This window comes from Hypomesus nipponensis, chromosome 16 (genome assembly GCF_054491055.1).
Source record: "Hypomesus nipponensis isolate SF chromosome 16, ASM5449105v1, whole genome shotgun sequence".
Taxonomy (NCBI): domain Eukaryota; kingdom Metazoa; phylum Chordata; class Actinopteri; order Osmeriformes; family Osmeridae; genus Hypomesus; species Hypomesus nipponensis.
The window spans coordinates 12,101,107-12,117,079 of NC_140376.1; the positions used below are offsets into that span (position 1 = coordinate 12,101,107).

The 15,973-nt window shown below is 41.8% G+C and overlaps 1 protein-coding gene across 7 annotated transcripts in view; it reads right to left on the reverse strand.

The window, feature by feature from the left end:
• adgrl2a (adhesion G protein-coupled receptor L2a) overlaps nt 1-15,973 on the reverse strand; it is a 126,480-nt gene that overhangs the window by 24,205 nt on the left and 86,302 nt on the right. For all 7 annotated transcript variants that reach the window (XM_084675532.1, XM_084675538.1, XM_084675535.1 and 4 more), the window contains 10 exons: nt 9,752-10,048; nt 9,069-9,172; nt 8,444-8,629; nt 7,745-7,783; nt 6,197-6,380; nt 5,135-5,257; nt 4,407-4,612; nt 3,442-3,615; nt 2,812-3,021; nt 524-744 (listed from right to left, as the gene is read on the reverse strand). In XM_084675532.1, the coding sequence (XP_084531658.1) occupies nt 524-744; nt 2,812-3,021; nt 3,442-3,615; nt 4,407-4,612; nt 5,135-5,257; nt 6,197-6,380; nt 7,745-7,783; nt 8,444-8,629; nt 9,069-9,172; nt 9,752-10,048 (1,744 nt within the window). The remainder of the gene's footprint in view (nt 1-523; nt 745-2,811; nt 3,022-3,441; nt 3,616-4,406; nt 4,613-5,134; nt 5,258-6,196; nt 6,381-7,744; nt 7,784-8,443; nt 8,630-9,068; nt 9,173-9,751; nt 10,049-15,973) is intronic.

Consider the following 15,973-nt stretch of genomic DNA (forward strand, 5'->3'; position numbering starts at 1 on the left):
AAAGTGCTGCTCTTCTGCCTTGTCTCAGCACTGAAGCTTAGCTAAAATACAATCATTAATCTATGTAAAAGGCTCTTCCCGGACAGCACTCCTCTCTTTAAGAGAGTGTTTAGAAACAAGAGGTCACAGGAGGGTCTTTGAGTAGAGAGGCATTAACATAGACAAGACCCCCTAAAACCACAGTGTTGTGTTGGTCAGCCTGCTCTCAAATGACATAGAGAAAATGGAGAAGGCATTCCTGGAATTGGAGCTTACATCAGTTTGGAGTGATCTCAGGGGTAAACATAATAAAATCCATCTCCCCCAATCATGGTGGTTAACGTGTTGTTTGTATTAAGAGGTTACCATATGTTACCCCATAGAACTATAAACATCATGTTATGCTACAATATTATTCATTTGAATAATTTAATTGAGGTAACAAATACATTATGACAACAGTAAGGAATGTAACAAGTAAGGAAGTACATAAGGAAGAATGTAGAAAAGACCAAAGTAAGACAGCACAGTAAGTTTCACTCACGCTTTCTTAGTCCCATAGCTTTGGTAGTCAATAGCTGCAGACACACCAACTATGATGGCTGGAAGGAGGTATCCAGATACATAGTAATATTTCTTCCTGGAGTATTCGCTCTCAAAAACCTCCACCAGCATGAGGTACAACTGAACCCCTTCCAGACACATCCAGGAGAAAGATGCCAGGAAGAAGAAATGAAGAATCCCAGCAATGATGGAACAACCAATCTGTGAAAAGGTGGTTTGGTTTAATAGAAATATTGTACAATTGAAATGTAACGGTGCATAGTTCCTGAAAATGTCGCATGTTATTACTAATGTATAATTTAAAGAAAAAGAAATTCAAACTTTTGTTTACTTTTGAAATAAACTAACTATCAGTTAAGTCTATTTGATCAAATACGCCATTCAATTAGGTGTTATCACACATTCAATAATGTAAATGCATATCAATGAAAACCATTAGAAAATGTATAATACCTTCCTGAGACAAGAATTATGAGATTTATGTAGGGGCTCTCTCAAAGACAAATTTCAACCTTGTTCTGACAGTAGCTTGTACTGGATGACAGCTGTATTGTAAGAGGAAGCACTAGGCTCCAATGGCCAACATCTTTGAATTACAGTTGATTTATGGTCTCAGAGGAGTGTTTTTACTGACTGTGGAGGGGAGAACATCATTTATATACCTTCAGAAAAGTCATCCCTTACAAGTGTGGTATATGAGAGTGGTATATGAGAAACGCCTGGGGCACACTGGCTGCGAAGCGCCTGGACGCGCCGCAAAGCGTCGTGATCGGCTACAATTGGCTACAACTGAGCAAAAGCTGTTCACACCAGGCGGGCATTTCTCTGCGCCAGTGTTATAAGCCAACTGGTTTTCAAACCTACTGGTTTCCCAGCTGTGTGTTCACCTATCAGTCTGCCTCTATCACCAGATTCGTCACAAATTCACAAATATTTTAAAGCCAAATCAAAAGGCCAACGTGATTAATAAGTACGTAACTGATTTGATGACATTCTATAAGCGAGAATAACTTGCAGTGTAAAGCAATAGCCTTTGGTATATTACATGTTTTGCTCGAGTGCGATCGAATCCCACTTCATGCAAGCCTGCAAAAGCCTGTTTTATTTTGTTTCCATTAATTTAGTCGTGAATGGTAATGTAGTGCGCACGTAGCCTATACTTTTATATTCGCCGCAGCAAATATGAGATCCAACTGGAAAATCGCCAGCAATATGTTTGTGAATTTGTGACAAATCTGGTGATAGAGGCAGACTGATGAACGCACACCTGGGAAACCAGTAGGTTTGAAAACCAGTTGGCTTGTAACTCCGGTCACCAAGCCTTTCAGCTACTCTGAGCTTTTCTTTCGCTGACATGGTACATAAACATGGCATTGGCTATATCCCAGAATTGATCCTCCTTATCTAACCTACGTTGTCCTCGTTAAATTGTTGCCGGGGGTCATACAACTCCCTGTGTTTTTCAACGTAGAGAATTACTTTAATTTGATCCCACTTTTGGGGGGGGCTAAGCCCCTAGATAAAACCTATTACTTTTCCTGTGACCCAGCAAAACTAGGGGCGTCTGGGGGCATGTTCCCCCAGAATTAAATTGTAAAAAAAAATATTAATATATATTTTTGTATATAATAATACTTTTTTGGGGGGGCTAATGAAACTTTTGGGGGTGCTTCGCAGCCAGTGTGGTCGGTCCCATTTGATGTCATGGCCACCGAAAGAAAAAAGGCGGTGCTTCCAGGCGTTTCGCAGCAGATTGCAGCAGATCGCAGGCAGTGTGTCCCAGGCGTTACTCAGATCACTGCTGCCATTGAAAAAGGTACGTACATTTGTACACACAGGAAAATGCGCTCCTGGTTAAGACCTGCTTTTGAGAGGCAGAGAATTTCCCCCGCACAAAAGAGGCGCACTCTTACTGGCAGTCTTTTTAATACCACAGAATATATAATTAGGTGCACTTTATGCGTATCCTCCCACCTTTTGGGTTGAACTCCCACTTTCCCCACACCCTCCCACTTTCCCCATGACCCTCCCACAAACGCATATTGAAAGTGCAACTTGGCCGTTCTCGCTCATGTGGGAGGCAATCTTCGATTTTACCAAAGTGCCCCCTGTTTGTAAATAGCCTGCTTTGTTAAGTCAGTTTTTGCAAACAACTAACGCTTGGAAACAGGCGCAAACGGCTTGATAAATTATGCCCACAGGCTTCTGCTTTATTTTTGGACTGTGAAACAAATAAAAAAAATGGTACAGTACAATTGGAGGGCTTACCCTTGGTTCTGTCATATCGATACCGATCAGGAATATTAATTCTGCAATGAAGAGATTGATGCACAGGTTCTTGTGGATGGTATTGCGATCACTTTGAAGGCCCCGGAAGAAGCAGAAGGTGAATATGCTGATGGCCAAGCAGACTAGCGAGACCACAATCCCTACACGGGTGATGACAGTCAAGAGCAACTCATGCACTCCATCTTTGCCCTGTTGGGATAATGGATGTGACAAATCAATATACCTGTTTGTCAATAAAGCAAGAAGCCTTCATACATAACTTTTGCCAAGCAGTCGGTGGAAATCTGTTGTACTATTTCACAGGAGACACCAGAAAAGGTGCACATCAATCAGAAACCCAGCCCTTTAAGTGAGTGTGATCAGTGGTTAATACTAAGAACTGACTAGGGACGCATTTAAAGTAACATTTTGTTGAAGTAGCAATATATATAGTCTAAATCATTTGATTATCTCTTGGAGAACAGACCAGATGTGTGCCTTATTTTGGAACCCTTCTAATGGAAAGCTAAATACAACTACCAAGAACTGGAACTACTGGATCCCAAACATGATTCTGTAGATAAGTTCCAGAGAGGCCCCAGAAATATACATGAAAAGGGAGCTACTTACAGAGATTTCTCGATGAGCCATGAGGATGGCAAAGTTGGTGAGGTGACTACAGGAACAGGAGGTATGGGTCTTGTTAGAATCCAGAAGTTTGCAGCCTTGAGTGGACCAATGGCCCATCATGCTCCTCTCTGAGTAGTTCCAGAAGGAACAATTGGAATTGAAGTAGTGCTCCATCTGATGATAATAGAGTAAATAAGTATGTATAGAGTATGTGACTAAGTACAGTAAGTATGGACATAATTGACTGTCCAAATTAGAATTGTGAAAAGATAACATTGTTGAACCCCTAAACACAGCAACTACGGGCTACAACACATTGTTTTCTTTGAAAACAGTGTTTTATATTTCATTTAAACCCATCCATGCATTTAATCTCATTTAGTTGCTTTCTAAATCAAGCAGACCATCATGGACAAGAGAAGTGCATCCCAGGCTATAAAGTGGGGATATCATTGTTTGATGACATCTTTTGAGTTGCATAATTTAGTTGATAAATGAGATCACATGAAGCCCTGCTGGATCTCTCTTGTGAAAACTTTAAAGACAAAAGATAATTGGTGCTTCAGTAATTTCTTCCTACATTGTACGGATAATCTTTTACTCTCACCCCCCCCACACACACACACACACACACTAAAAGAAAGACAATTTTATTATTTATATCCTACTGTTTATTATGGAATGACTTTTCATTACAAATTAAATTACGACCAAAATACTTCAAATAGACGTATCATTTAATGTTAAATTACTTAATTAGGATGACCTGGCTAGACATTTACAATTCAAACACAGGATTTTACTCTGGAATCTAAGAGGATTAGATAGGCCTGAGCAACATGCTAAAAGAAGCCACTTGCATATTGGATAGGGGACTACTACAGTTATTGCTTCTACTTTGCTAAACATCTCTACGATTGCTGGAGGGTAGGGCATATTAAGTTTAGACAGTGGAAATTACTTACATCAATGTGCTCCAGGGTAAAAATAACAGGGTCATTGCTAAACACACGACTGGACTCTTTGTTGATGGAGGCGGCGATGATGTCCGAGTTAACAGCCATAGACATGTTCCGACCATAGGCCTCGGTGGTCATTTTGATCGTGGCATTGTCCGTGCTAAGAAATTGGCCCAGGTTTTTGTAGAGGACAAACACCAGCTTGGCAACACCTAAAAACAGAGATAGAATTTAAGAGAAGAAATCATGCTCTTTACAATGTGGTCAATCACATTGACCCCACTGCTGTGTGAAAAAGAGGAAAGGGGATACAAAATACAAGCATGGACTCGACAAGGGAACACAAAGAGAAAGAGAGAGAAAAAAACTTTTAAGTAGGCCCTGTCATTTTCAGTCAATATCATAGCACTGTGTTTTAGAGATCAAATCTTCAGTGGTGCTCCTTTTTTGCACTCCTGCAGAATAATCACACTATATTGTCAGTTTTGACAGGCTGCATTGGCAGACTGGTTTGACAAGACTCCTCACCTTTTCATAGACAACAGGAAAGGGAACAAACGTCAAAGCCAACTCTCACACTCCTCACCAGCAAATAAACACCCATAGCTCGGCTGCGTGAATCAAGTGAGAGATCTTTTTTGTTGGTGTTTGTACTGTGTCAGTATGTGTGTTTGTGTGTGTGTGTGTGTGTGTGTGTGTGTGTGTGTGTGTATGCACACATGTTTGAGACTTACCATTGCGACTGTTGAGCTTGACTGTGTTGGAGGACAGTTGAATAGAGATACCACCCTTGCTGGTTTGAGGAAATTTGAAGTCCTGCACCTGGCCGTCAGTGCTGAGTACATATACATCCAGGACTTGGATTTGACCAGTCGGGTCAGGCCCAATGAAGAAGGGAGAAATAGAGATATGGAGTGAGAGGTTCAGAGGAGGGGTAGACAAGTGTGATAAGGAGGAATAGGGAAGAGGGATTGAAATTTTGGGAGGGAAAGAAATAAAGAGAGAGATGGAGAGATACATGACATTACAATGGATTTAAGTTTAACAAGAGGGCAATAAAGAGAGAATAGGAGATGTTTATGCCAAGGCTGCCTGCCTGCCTGCTTACATTCCTCAGTTGAATGAGACTGTGGGACCGTGCAGGCCTATACACAGCCAACATTGTTGCAATTGATCTATGTTAACGTGTGCCTTGAAGTTAAAATCTAAAAGCTAAATATAATCTTCACATCACTGAGCCACACGTCACTGAAAAATGCAGATAAATACCAAAGCAAAAAATTTGAATATAAATTCCTTCCCCTGATAAACGTATAGTTTTTAGATGAAAGAAGGATACAACGTCTAAACAATCTTTGATCATTTAAAAGACTCCACAGCTGGGATAATGCTACATGCATGTATAGAGTTGCAAGGTCTAGACACACACATCGATCAACTAAGTAATCCCCATCAGAGAATCCAGTACTTTTAATTGTCTGAGATTCATCACATTGTCATTGATAGACTCATTTAAGCCCACGTTCCCTTGTTCTCTAAAATGTTAAAGGCTTATTGTGGAAAAAGAACAAACAGATACACCTATTAAATAACAGACTTGTGCATACTGTAAGAGAATGTAAATGTACATCTTAACTGAAACTGGCACGTAAGCCGAGCAGGGTTTGTAAACCTTAACTTGCACCATCCTTAAGCATGGCATTAGCACAACAGCTAAATAGAGTTTTTAGCTTGCACAAAGCATTACTCAACCAAAATGCATAATTTGTTTACACAAAAACAACATATTGTCTTACTTATATTGTCAGCAGGTACTTTGACAATAGCTGGCTCCATAAGATTGTCAGCCAGGACAAATGCTCCTTCTTCAAGAGTATCCAGCAACATGGTGGCAGCATGCGTCTGCTCTGTGGAGTTCATATCTTGCCAGGATTTCAGAGCCTCTGGTCTCAAAAGGTTGTCCACTGTGTCCACAATTGCCTGTATCCACCAGGAAGAGAGTGACATAAGCACTTTTGGAAATTTTGGACACTGCAAAAGTTTACACATGAAGCAAAACGTGAAGCACAAAACAAACAACAAAAGAAAAAACATAATTTTTGACCATTTCAGATATTGTAGCTTATCTAAGTATGACATTTCTTTGTCCGTTACCAAATAAAGCATCTAAACCTGCGTATCAGTACTTGAAAGGTATATTGGCCACAAGACCCCTATCAAACATGAGTGGATTATCCTCCGACAATATTCAAATCAATCAGTCTAATTAAACAATTAATGGCAGGACCCTGCTTGTCTGCACATCTCATGCTGTTGACTAAGGGCTCTATTGGGCATCCAAACATCCCCTCATATTGTCATTAGTAACATATAAACAGTTTTATGTTCAATGAAATCGTTAAAAGAAATCAACACAAAAAAAAAAATACTTATAAACATTACCTACGTGCCACAGTGACATGCAACACGACGGACTTAAACAAAAGTACATATTATGATTATGTACCATTTGGCATGATGTGTGCTGTAACATTTCCTTTCTTTCTTTTTTACATGAGTGGTGACCATCTAAGGGCTAATTAGCCCAATACATTTTAACACATCCCCAAGGAGCTATGTGGATGGGAGAGACCTTGACTTTAGAGGCAGGTGGAGGACATGGAGATGTCCCTAATGGGAGAGAATAGGGCCAAAATACTCTGGAAGTGGCGGTCTGGAGCCATAAAAAAGAGGACACAAATTGGTTTTGCCTTGCTCGTCTTATTAGTCATACAGAGTCACACATTCATTTCTCTAATTTATGACACAAATGAAAATCTGACAATGAATCATCATGAATTATGAGGTTAAAGGTCGGAATATGGCCAGGAAGATAAAGGTTTGATCAAATCCCAATTAACCAAGGTATTATAACATAGCTACCCTTGAACCTGGATAACGGTCCCACATATTGGTGAGACATTTGAAGTTAGCATCAACAACAAAGAATACTGTACATATTTCAGGATTACAAAAAGTTCAATACATCCAGGCATTTTGAATGAGCAAAAAACATTAATTTAAGAATGTTTTTTTATTTATAATACAAAACAATAAAAAAAAGGAAGACAATTGTAATTTAATTGATATCTCCAAAACGTAGTTTGCACTTTCGTACATGTACTGTACTGGTACATCCATCTTTGGAAGGCAATAAAAAAACAAATGCAGGAAGCACCGTGGAGGAGAGGAGTCTACATGACAATTTAGAGAGGGTGCATGCAGCCGAGCAGAGGGCGTACTACAGGGAGGTGGACAGAGGTGTGCGGTGGAAGCGGAGTGTTACAGTAGCATAGCTCACACACCTTCATGTATGCCCGGCATGTCCTTTCTCGTTTTTGAAGCTTTTTTCATCCAAAAAAAGGAAAATATCAAACAAAGAAATACACAATTAGCACAATTACTGAACTTGAGCACAAGTGTTCACAGCCTCTACTGTGTTCTGTCTCACTGACTGACTGATCCGATAATCCCTCTCTTTTCAGTTAGTGCTCTCTCTTATGCTGTGGGCTACACTACCTGCAGGTTCAAGAACAAAAGCATTCCCATTTATGGCATGATATATTTTCTCTCATAGACGCCTGACATCACAGACCTATTGCCTTGGCAGAGCCAATTATAGCAATTATCTCAAATGAACAAATATAACTGCAAATATCTGTCTTTCTGAGTGTCAGAATCTAAAACTGTGTAATTGTTTTCCTTCTTTTTTGTCGGTTCAATAGTTTTACTTGACTTTCAGAGACAAAGGCAGAGGATAACTAATAGGAGAAACAAAAAGAGGACAATAATCATACACATCATCTTTTCGCAAGGTGAGAAGAATCCCATTTTGACCATCAAAATCAGAGAAGAACCAACTCAATAGAGCACCTCAGACGTCACCTCAGAGAGCACCAGGGGGAAATTACATATTCATCACCATTACAGCTAACTACATAATAAGAAACAAGGATTTCAGAAGTCAATTGTGGAGATGGGTGTAGATGTGGAGTGACAATTACCTTGTTGAAGCTGCGTCCTGCAGAGTCCTTCTCGCTGGGCCTTAGTTCCTGGAGCTGAGCATCTAAGATGTCTACCAGCTGCTCCATCAGACGCACTGACGAGCTCACATCGCCGGCAAAAATGGGGCCTTTGGTGTGTTTGGCTAGTTCATTGGCTAGGTTAGCAGCATTCTCCCCACTACGGATCTGGAGGGTTTGATGACAATCACACATTAGGCTTGTTAATGCACCTGACTCAACATTTGATATCAATGCCAATGTGAATGAGTTAGTCAGCAAATATGAAAATAAACATTTTCACACTACAGGACAGATGATGCAGTTGGACAAAAGATAATAAAAAACACTGTGCATGTGAATAGTGAGTTGTTAACATTGGGAATTTAGAAGTGTGAGGAGTGTTACTTAGTCTGTGCTTAAATGACAGTACATTTAAATCCCTTGTAACGTATTTGAGCAAAGAGAGCAACATATATGTATATGTCTATATATTGCCAATGACCCTTTCAAGATGAAATGGGGAAAAACACTTCTGTATAAATTAAACCGCTGTGAAAGTCTCAGTTACAGCTAGCAAACATCAACACCAATATCAAAACACAGTGGTAGGGTTACTGGTACAGACCTTCTGGGCAACTTGGTTGACCCAGTGGGATGTGCAGTTGCTGAGATCCGGGCCCTTTGGGTGCCAAGCCCCAGAGGCAAAAACACATAAATAGGAGGCTGTGCCTGTTAGGGAAAGAAGGTTAGAAGAGCCTTCTTTAAACTTTGACACATAGAGTATTTTCCTTTGCAGTATGAATAACCTTTGAAAGTAACAAGCTTTTACAGGGACACTATCATGAACGTTTCAAAAAACATAATTCACCAATGTTGTCTTTGGTCAAAGAGCTACAAAATTACCTGAAACAGAGCTTTTAAAGCCCAATGTCAGTTTTACTACAAATAAAGTAAAAGCAATTATTTCCTTCTGTTCCAATAACACCACATTTAGTAAACTCTGAATGTTAACACAATTTTACACACAATTTAGACAGGCTTGAATATCTTTAAGCAATCTGGGTAAAGCAGCTGAGCCTGTCTTTCAGATTGCTAAACATTTTTCACACAGCTGTAATATTTTTTATATTTGCAATATTTTCCTCTACACATCAAATTAGTGCACTCTACCAATAAGTGATCCAGTCATCTACAATACAACAACAGCAGAGATATGTACCAAACACATAATGTTCTCTTGAGGCCCGGCTTGTCGTCCTGGGAACACAGAGCAGGAGCATGAGGCCCTGAGGTAAACAGGCTGCTTACCTCGTGTCCCCTTGGGGCATGGTCGCTCAACGAGCATGCCCCTCTGGGTCTGGGGCCACAGGATGTCCCTCTTCTCTGTGGCCTCGCAGAAGCGCTCTGGCAGGGGGAAGCTCTCCAGGGGTGGAGGGACTGTGGTCTGGAGAACCTCCAAAGGGGGTTTCACTGCTCCCTTGCTCCCTTCCTTGGGCCCTGTTGGGGTGGTGGTGTTCGCTACACCTCTGTGCATTGTGGTGGTTGTTGTGGTGGTTGTAGTTCTCAGAGGCTGAGAAGCAATGGTTACCTCTGACAGAGGGGGAGCTGTGGATAAAAGGCTATGGTTAGTGTGAATTTTTTATTTTATTTTTTTCTCCACTTTTTAAGCCTACTTATACTGTAAGATACTATTTTGGTACATTGTATACCAGTATAGATGCACACAATGTTGTACAATGTACAACATTTGTACAGTACAATGGTGGAAGAAACAGTTTTTGAGAATATATTTGCTTTTCTGGACAACATCTTCAAGAAAATCAGTCTACAGCAAACAAGATGATAATTACAGTAACATCTTTTTGCCTGACAGTCACTCTTGCCTGAGAGGTTTTAAAGCAAGGCTGGTTAATTTTCACATGAGAAACACAAGGTGTGGTTTTGGCTTTACATTTAAGTATTTCCCCCTTATTCTGTGTAGCAGGCTGTATTTTTGAGAAAGCAAGTATGTGGTAAATCATTTAATGCCAAGGGCAAAAACAATGCATTCCTGTGAGAGGAAACAGAAAAAAACTTCCCTGTTACCTTTAACATGAAGCACTAATGGAAACGGTCCATCAGATATTTTCTTGTAGTGATGAATGGCATCACATTTACTAAATATAGTATAAATATATATATATCCTTAAGTTCTAAATGAAAGCATTTCAACCAGTGAAATACAGATAATAAAAAGATGTTACACATCTCCAGCTACTGTGATGTGGTTTACATATTTAGCAGAGAACTCTCAAACTGCAATATCAAAAGGGACAGAATACTAATATGTGTGAAGTTTAATCTTAATTGAACACTTTTATTTTCTGTGCTGCACCAGGGAATTCAGAGCGGTATTTTGCTGTAGCTTTATCCATTTTAATCAAGTAAAAGAGTCTGTCAATTGCTGAGTATATTTAGTAAGAGGGACAAATAAATATTGAGGAGGGAGGCAGCCCTGTCTGCAGGGTAGTCAGACAAGACATCAGCACCACCATATCTATTCCTTCCATTGGATAATGGGAGGCTGATGACTGGCTGATGGAAATAGTTTATGTCTGTCTGGTTGTGCCCCCGTGATAGCCCCATAGTGAGGATGGGAGACATCAGCACAGCCTGGCTGAAGGCATTGCCTTTGAGCTTGGCCTGCTACCTGCTGGGAATTAGTCTGTATTGACCGGTGAAGACAACTCAACAGTCTCCTACCTAGCAGGGGCCTGCTGGAGCAGGGGAACATCATTTAACATGGGCATGAGACAGTGCCAAGAAGGCATTTTCAGACTGACTACACATTTTAGCATGGTATTTGCTGAAGGCAGATTTGACCCCTCCCTCCCTCCCTGCCTCCCTCCCTCCCTAAACCAACAAAATCTATACTCAACAAGGGGCAATTCTAAACTGCATACCTGTCTGTCATGGTGGTTGAGAGACAAATAAGTGCTCAGTGTGCTTTCAAAGCCACTGTTTAGCTAGTTGGGAAACATGACTGTATTTTTGACACTTTCTGGTGAAATTATATGCTTGTATTGTATATATATATATATATATTTTTTTTTTTTTTTTGCATATTACAAAGGTTAAAATGTTAAGGAATTAATTCAATATACTTAATGGCTCACACAAATGGCTATGTAGTGAACTTCATAGAATTCAATAAAATTGTTGTCATAATTTTGCATAGGCTATACATATTTAGCTATACATATAAATATTTAAACAATATTACCGTCTGAATTACATGTTTGTGCAAGGAAGTCCCTGCAACATCTGCCTATAGAAAAGCGAATCATAGCCTTGAAAGACAGGGAAAAAATGGCTGAATGCGCTGCCGGCAACAATTGAACAGAAATAGGAGGTAAATAGCTTTAAACTAGTGTTTCATGACGTGATTTTAAAGAGAAAAAAATACTGACAGAGAAAAGACTGTCTAGTATATCAAGAAAGTAGAATCCTGGAATTTGATCGAGTGCGAAGATAAACTACCGGTCAAAAGTTTTAGAACACCCCCATTTTTCCAGTTTTTATTTAAAGATCCTGTAAAGCAAATTCCATGATTTGCTTCTCACTACATTATGTACGTGTGAAATGAGTTCCTGAAAGCATGTAGCCTGGGTGCCAGCCAAACTTAGCCCCGCCTACAACATTTTAGGTCGGGAAGTTCGGTCTGGCATTGCTCCATTGGGGAAGAACTATGCCCGAACAAGAGCTGTTTGTACCAATCAAAGTGTCAGAGCGGGCTTTATACGATGATGGACAGATCAACAGTAACGTAATCAACCACGTCACCAAAGAGCGCTTGGGTTGACTTCATTTTCAACAAACATGGCTGCCGCTGGAGAGCTGAGATGTGTAGATTCTGCCATCGAGTCTGTTTTAGAAGACATCAACAGCGCATTAATTTTGAAAGAGGAACAGAGAAACACGATCAAGGCATTTGTCGATCAAAAATATGTTTTTGCCGTCCTTCGTACGGGATTCGGCAACTACGTTGCTCTGATTGGTGTAGGTTTATCCAATTGAGCGAAGAGGCATTTTTTTCTGGTTTTGGTTGAACACGCCCCATAATCACAGCCAAATGGAGCAGTATCAGACTCATATTCTGACTAGAATTATGAGTACGACAACGTCAGGCTAGAAAGCATGTGCAAAGCGTAAAAACTTTGAACAGTTTCTCTTCTGTTTTCAGCTCGGGTTTTGTATAGGCGGAGCCAAAACCCGACCAATATACGTCACAGCGACCTACCTACGTCAGATCACAGACAGTTGCATTCTGTTACTCAGCTGGTACGATACATAGACAAAGTAATTAATACATAAAACACTCAATGCGGGTAGGTCTGTTCTGACATCTGCAATTGATTTAGCTAGTGTTGCTGTTCTTGCTAAATTCCAAAAATTTGATGGGGCGGAGATTCAGCTCCTTCAGACGTGTTAATTTAACATACTTGTCAGTGTTTTTTTCCCATTTGAATTTGGATGGGTAGTTAACAACACATTCTTCTCAACTCTTCTGAACTTAAAACTAATTTTCAATTCCACTTTACAGGATCTTTACATTTAAGCAGTTCAAGTCCAGTGAATAACCTGAAATGGTACAAAGGTAAGCGGTAAACTGCCAGAGGTTAAAAAAAAACTTTTTAAAAAAAGTTTGGGTTACCAAAATCTGAAAAACAATGTACATTTCAGTTTTACAAAAAGGCCTTTTCAGGGAACAAGTAATGGGTTACAAACTTACAGCGGTTCTGCAGCAATGGAAGTAAATTAAGCCTTGGAAATTGATGCTAACAATTCTTACAGGTGTCCCAACTTTTGTTGATTACTTACAAACCCTCTGTAGTGTTGGAACAGACTGTGTTACTACACCCTCATGAGCATTATTTGGACAGTATTGTACTGCAGGAAGTAATATATTTCTGTCATAATGGCGAGGAAAAGGCAATTAACAAGGGAAGACGGACAGACCATTAACCCTTAAAAGTGTAGGTCTTTCCTTTCGAGAAATTGCAAAGAAGGCCAAGGTGTCACTGAGTACAGTTTCCTACACCATCCAAAGGCACTTGGAAACTGGAGAAAACTGACGGGAAGACAAGTTTCTGAGAGTCAACAGCTTGTGTGATAGGCGTCTCACAGGACAACAGCTTCAAGCACAGCTTAACACTGGTCGAAGTACGCAAGTCTCAGTTTCAACTGTGAAGAGAAGACTTCGAGCTGCAGGTTTGACAGGTCGAGTGGCAGTAAGAAAGCCATTGCTATTACAAAATTAACTCTGCTTCTAACCCCCACAAACTTTTCTCTACCTTCTCCACCCTTCTTAACCCACCTCCCCCACCCCCCCCCCTCCACTCTGACAGCAGATGACTTCTCCTCCTTCTTTGAGGAAAAAGTCTCCGACATTAGCAGTCGGTTCCCTAAACCCACCTTTCCTACCCCCTCACCTTTCACGACTGACCCAACTAAATGTCTAAACTCTTTCTCTCCCCTGTCCGAGTCAGAGCTCTCTGACCTCATTCTCTCTCATCGCCCCACCTCCTGCCCCCTTGATCCTGTCCCCTCCCCTCTCTTTCAAACTATCTCCCCCTCTATCATAACTTTTCTGCTCCATGTCCTAAACTCCTCTCTTACCTCTGGCACTTTCCCCTCTGCCTTCAAACAGGCCAGAGTTGTTCCTCTACTCAAAAAACCCTCCCTTAACCCTGCCGTCCTCCAGAACTACAGACCGGTATCACTGCTACCCTTCTTTTCTAAAACAATTGAACGTGCTGTATCTAACCAACTGTCTAACTTTCTCTCTCAGAACAACCTGCTTGACCCCAACCAATCGGGCTTCAAGACCGGCCACTCCACAGAGACTGCCCTCCTTTCAGTCACCACTGCCCTCCAGTCTGCCAGAGCGGGTTCGAGGTCATCCGTCATCATTCTGCTGGACCTTTCTGCAGCGTTTGACACGGTTAACCACCAGATCCTGCTCTACAGACTTGGAGAGATGGGCATCACTGGCACTGCACTCCAGTGGATCTCATCCTACCTCTCGGGAAGATCCTACCAGGTCTCCTGGGGAGGCAAACTGTCAGACCCCCGCCAGCTCTCCACCGGTGTCCCACAGGGCTCCGTCCTTGGACCCCTCCTCTTCTCTCTGTACACCACCTCACTTGGACCAATCATCACCTCCCATGGCTTCTCCTACCACTGCTACGCTGACGACACCCAGCTGTACCTGTCGTTCCCCCCGACCGATCCGGGGATCTCTGCTAGGATTGAGGCCTGCCTCGCAGACATCTCCGCCTGGATGACCGAGCACCACCTCCAGCTGAACCTCGCCAAAACAGAACTTCTCATCATCCCGGCTAAACCCTCCATCTCCCACGACCTGTCAATCACCCTGGGATCTGCGGCAGTGACCTCCTCATCCTCTGCCAGGAACCTTGGGGTTACAATGGATGACGAGCTCTCCTTCACGGCCCACATCGCCGCAGTCTCCCGGTCTTGTAGATTCACCCTCTACAACATCCGAAAGATCAGGAGATACCTGTCTGAGCACTCCACCCAGCTGCTAGTCCAAGCACTGGTCCTCTCCAAGTTGGACTACTGCAACTCGCTGCTCGCTGGTCTCCCAGCATGTGCAACCCGCCCTCTTCAGAGGATTCAGAATGCAGCGGCCCGCCTGGTCTACAATCTACCCAGACGCTCCCATGTTACCCCGCTCCTCATCTCCCTCCACTGGCTACCCATCAACGCCCGTATCAGATTCAAGACCCTGGTACTGACCTTCCGAGCAGTGAACGGGACTGCACCCATCTACATCAAGTCTCTCCTGCAACCTTACACCCCCACCCGTCACCTACGGTCTTCTTCAGACAACCGCCTGGTGGTCCCACCGCTCCCAGACTGCCCGGTCCCAACACAAGCTCTTCTCCTGCCTGGCGCCCCAATGGTGGAACCAGCTCCCCACCTCCATCAGGGACACTGACTGTCTCCCCACCTTCAAGAAAAGGCTCAAGACGCACTTGTTCCGGGAGTACAACGGCACTTAAGAATGCTTGGCTGGACTTGTTAGTTTCCTCCAGGATCACTATGACTCTTATTGAGTGACTTGTTGCTATTGTAGGTTAGATATAACGAAGTTAAGTCTTGTACTTGCTGTGTAATATTTTACTGTTGATTGTTCTTTTACAGGTACAGTCCTGCACTTTTGTGGTTCATGTTGTTTTATTTGTAACTTGTATAACTACATGCTCTTATGGGTCTTCCCTTTTGGCACTTGTTTAGCTTTTTCACAATGTATGCTTCATGTTTTGGCTGCTTGCAATGTTTGGGACTATCTCGTTGTTATGATCAGTGACCTATGCTCTTTTGTAAAGCTCTCTCTTGGAATTCGCTTTGGATAAAAGCGTCTGCTAAATGAATAAATGTAAAATGTAATGTAATGCTAAGATGGCAAAATAAGAAAAAGAGGTTTGACTGGGCCAAGAAGCACCGCATGTGGACTACTGAAGA